Genomic DNA, 2,939 nt, shown 5'->3' with positions numbered 1-2,939 from the left:
GCCCAGTCCCTGGCTTTTGGGGTGTTTTTCTGCACCCGGGGTTCTCTCCCATCCCCAACCCTGTCACTCCCCTCCAGTCTCCCCTCCAAGAGCAGCATCAGTCAAACCAACATCCCCCAAACCAGCACCCTTCCCCAAACCAGCATCTCCCAAAATCTGCATCCTTCCAAACCAGCATTTATCCCAAATCAGAATCCTCTAAATAAACAACCTTCTCTAAAGCAGCACCTTCTAAACCCTTATCCCTCCCCAAATTAGCACTTCTCCCAGATCAGCATCCCTGTGAAACCAGCACCTCTCCCACAACCCACATCCATCCCAAACCAGCTTCACCCCCCGAACCAGCACCCTTCCCAGAATCCATATCTACCCAAAACCAGAATCATGCCCAAACCAGTACTCCTCCCAAAATCCACTTCCATCCCCAATCAACATCACCCCCTGAACCAGCACCCTTCCCAAAATCCACATCCATCCCAAAACCACATCTCCTGAATAACATCTGTCCCCAAACCCTCAACCCTCCCCAAACCGGCACCTTCTGAAGGAGCACCTCTCCCTGAGTCCACCCCCAGCCCACCCACTGCCCCTTCCCAAGCACATCCCAGGGCCGGCCCGTGCCCCTCGGAGCAGCCAAGGGTAGGATTCACCAGCCCTGAGTGCTGCTGCACTGAATCATCTCAATTACAGATTTGCTTGGATGCGATTTGGGAAGAAAAAAAAAAAAAAAAAAAAACAAAAAGAAAAAAAAAAAAAAAACAACAACAAAAAAACCCAACCCATCCCTCTTCTTCCTCCTCCTCCTCCCCTGGGAAGGGGTGATGGCAGCATAAATAGCAGCTCTCTCAGCACGGGGCCAGACGCAGCTGGAGCAGCTTCCCCTGGCACGGCCGCGGGCACCCTGCACCATGGCAGAGCCTTCGCTGCCCCTCTCCTTCCTCTGCCTCCTCGCCTTGTCCTCCGCCTGCTACATCCAGAACTGCCCCCGGGGCGGGAAGCGGGCGCTGGCCGACACAGCTCTCCGACAGGTACGGGCCGGGATGGGCGCTCCGGGACACGGGACGGAGCTTCAGCAGGGACAGAGTGGCTCTGTGGGGCGCAGAAGCTCCCCGTCACCTGTGGGTACCGCTGGCTGGGCCACGCTCCCCGGAGCACCGGGGCCTTTTCGGGATGGCTGGGGACACGCCCAAGGGCAGGCGATGGGGCAGTGGCGGAGGAGTGACCGCTCCGAAGTGCTGCTGGCGCCTGGAGAAGAGGCTCAGGCTTGGGCGTCCTGCTGGGCTGGGGGGGAGCAGGACAGGACAGCGCATGGAGAGAGGACAGGACAGCGCATGGAGAGAGGACAGGGAGGTCACGGGGGCAGAGCGGGGACACCCCAGAGCGGGGACACGAGCTCAACGCTGCTGGTGGCAGCGACCAGCCTTGGTGGCAGAGTGGCACCTCCAAGAGGGGCTGGTGGGGAGCTGCTTTCTATGCACAGGTGTGCATTCGCGTGTGGGTTTACAAGAGGGCGCGAGAAGGTGTGTTTTTGGAGGCGTTTGGGCGCTGAGGCAGCTCCTTTCCTCAGTGCATGCCCTGCGGCCCCGGCAACAGAGGGAACTGCTTCGGGCCCGGCATCTGCTGCGGAGCGGAGCTGGGCTGCTACCTGGGCACGGCGGAGACGCGGCGCTGCGCCGAGGAGAATTACCTGCCCTCCCCGTGCCAGGCCGGCGGGCAGCCCTGCGGAGCCGGGGGCCGCTGCGCCGCGCCCGGCATCTGCTGCACCGCCGGTAAACCGGGTCACCGACACCCTGGGACGGGGAGTTTGGGGTGGGCGGGGGAGCGTGGGGGGATGGCAGAGGGGGAGAACTCTCCGGGTAACGCTTCTCTGGTGGGGTGGTTTGGTCTCGGGGAGGGGAAACTGAGGCATGGAGGGGGAGCGGTGTTGGCGCCGTTCCGAGATGATTTGGGGTGGTTGGATTCAGGCTGACTGTAAGGAAGGCATTTTTTCCTGTGAGCGTGGGGAGGCCTGGCACAGGGTGCCCAGAGAAGCTGTGGCTGCCATAGAAGTGTCCAAGATCAGGTTGGGCTTGGAGCAATGTGAGATAGCGGAAAGTGTCCCTGCCCAAGGCAGGGGCTGGAACGGGATGGTTTTTAAGGTCCCTTCCGACCCAAACCATTCTGATTCTAAAGGATTGGGCTCGGAGCTCCTTCCTGACCCACCATCAGCTTTCCCCTGGCCAGCACAGCCTCCCTGATGTGCCCGGAAATCCAGCCCCACTCCCTGGTTAACGGGAGAGACAAAACTGGAGCACGACCTGTGCAGTCCCCCCTGGCTGCCACCAACCCCTTCCCCAGCCCAAAACACCCCCCTGACGTTCCCCAAAACCCGTTTCATGGCCACGTTTTGCTCCTTGCTGCAGAGACGTGCGCCATGGACACCGGCTGCCTGGACGAGGGCAGCGACGGCGCTCAGGAGGCGGCAGAGGAGAAGAACCTGACGGTGATGGACGGCTCGGCCGGAGATCTGCTCCTCAAGCTCATGCACTTGGCAAACCGGCAGCAGCAGCAGCAGGGCAAGCACCCCCTGCTCTGAGCCAGGGCTTGGGGAGTCCCCCCTACCCTGACCGACCCCTCCACCCCGGCTCTGTACATAGGAGACCCAATAAAAGTCCTCATGCACTGTGCTGGCCTCGTCCTGGGCATGGGGATGGCTCCTGGGGGCTCTGGATGGGGCTCAGGATGGGGGTGTTGGAGCATCTTCTGTCCTCAGATCCCCGCAGAGTGCAGGTGGTTTGGCCGGTCTGGGTGCAGGATTTGGCCCCTTGTAGCTCCCAGAAGAAGGAGCTCAGGCAGAGCTGGGATTTGGGATCTGGTCATCGAGTCCTACCCAGCAGCACGCCCAGCTCCAGGAGACTGGGGACAGCTGGGATGTGCCACCTTCATGTTACCTCGTGGCC

At 61.1% G+C, this 2,939-nt stretch overlaps 1 protein-coding gene across 1 annotated transcript; it reads left to right on the top strand.

The window, feature by feature from the left end:
- The first annotated feature begins 444 nt into the window (after positions 1-444).
- On the top strand, positions 445-2,645 carry LOC136359923 (vasotocin-neurophysin VT). Its single transcript, XM_066316807.1, has 3 exons — positions 445-1,028; positions 1,568-1,769; positions 2,403-2,645. The coding sequence occupies exons 1-3, from the start codon at positions 909-911 to the stop codon at positions 2,573-2,575; spliced, it is 495 nt and encodes a 164-aa protein (XP_066172904.1). The 5' UTR covers positions 445-908; the 3' UTR covers positions 2,576-2,645.
- The last annotated feature ends 294 nt before the right edge of the window (positions 2,646-2,939 follow it).

Source organism: Sylvia atricapilla, chromosome 4 (assembly GCF_009819655.1).
Source record: "Sylvia atricapilla isolate bSylAtr1 chromosome 4, bSylAtr1.pri, whole genome shotgun sequence".
Taxonomy (NCBI): domain Eukaryota; kingdom Metazoa; phylum Chordata; class Aves; order Passeriformes; family Sylviidae; genus Sylvia; species Sylvia atricapilla.
Note: the sequence above shows the minus strand (reverse complement) of the source record. Positions and strands in the feature narration are given on the sequence as shown.

Bases quoted from the DNA above. Each gene is read 5' to 3' on its own strand.
- LOC136359923 (XM_066316807.1), top strand. From the start codon at position 909: ATGGCAGAGCCTTCGCTGCCCCTCTCCTTCCTCTGCCTCCTCGCCTTG. The intron at 1,029-1,567 runs GTACGGGCCGGG...TCCTTTCCTCAG, and splicing joins CCGACACAGCTCTCCGACAG to TGCATGCCCTGCGGCCCCGG. The intron at 1,770-2,402 runs GTAAACCGGGTC...TCCTTGCTGCAG, and splicing joins CGGCATCTGCTGCACCGCCG to AGACGTGCGCCATGGACACC.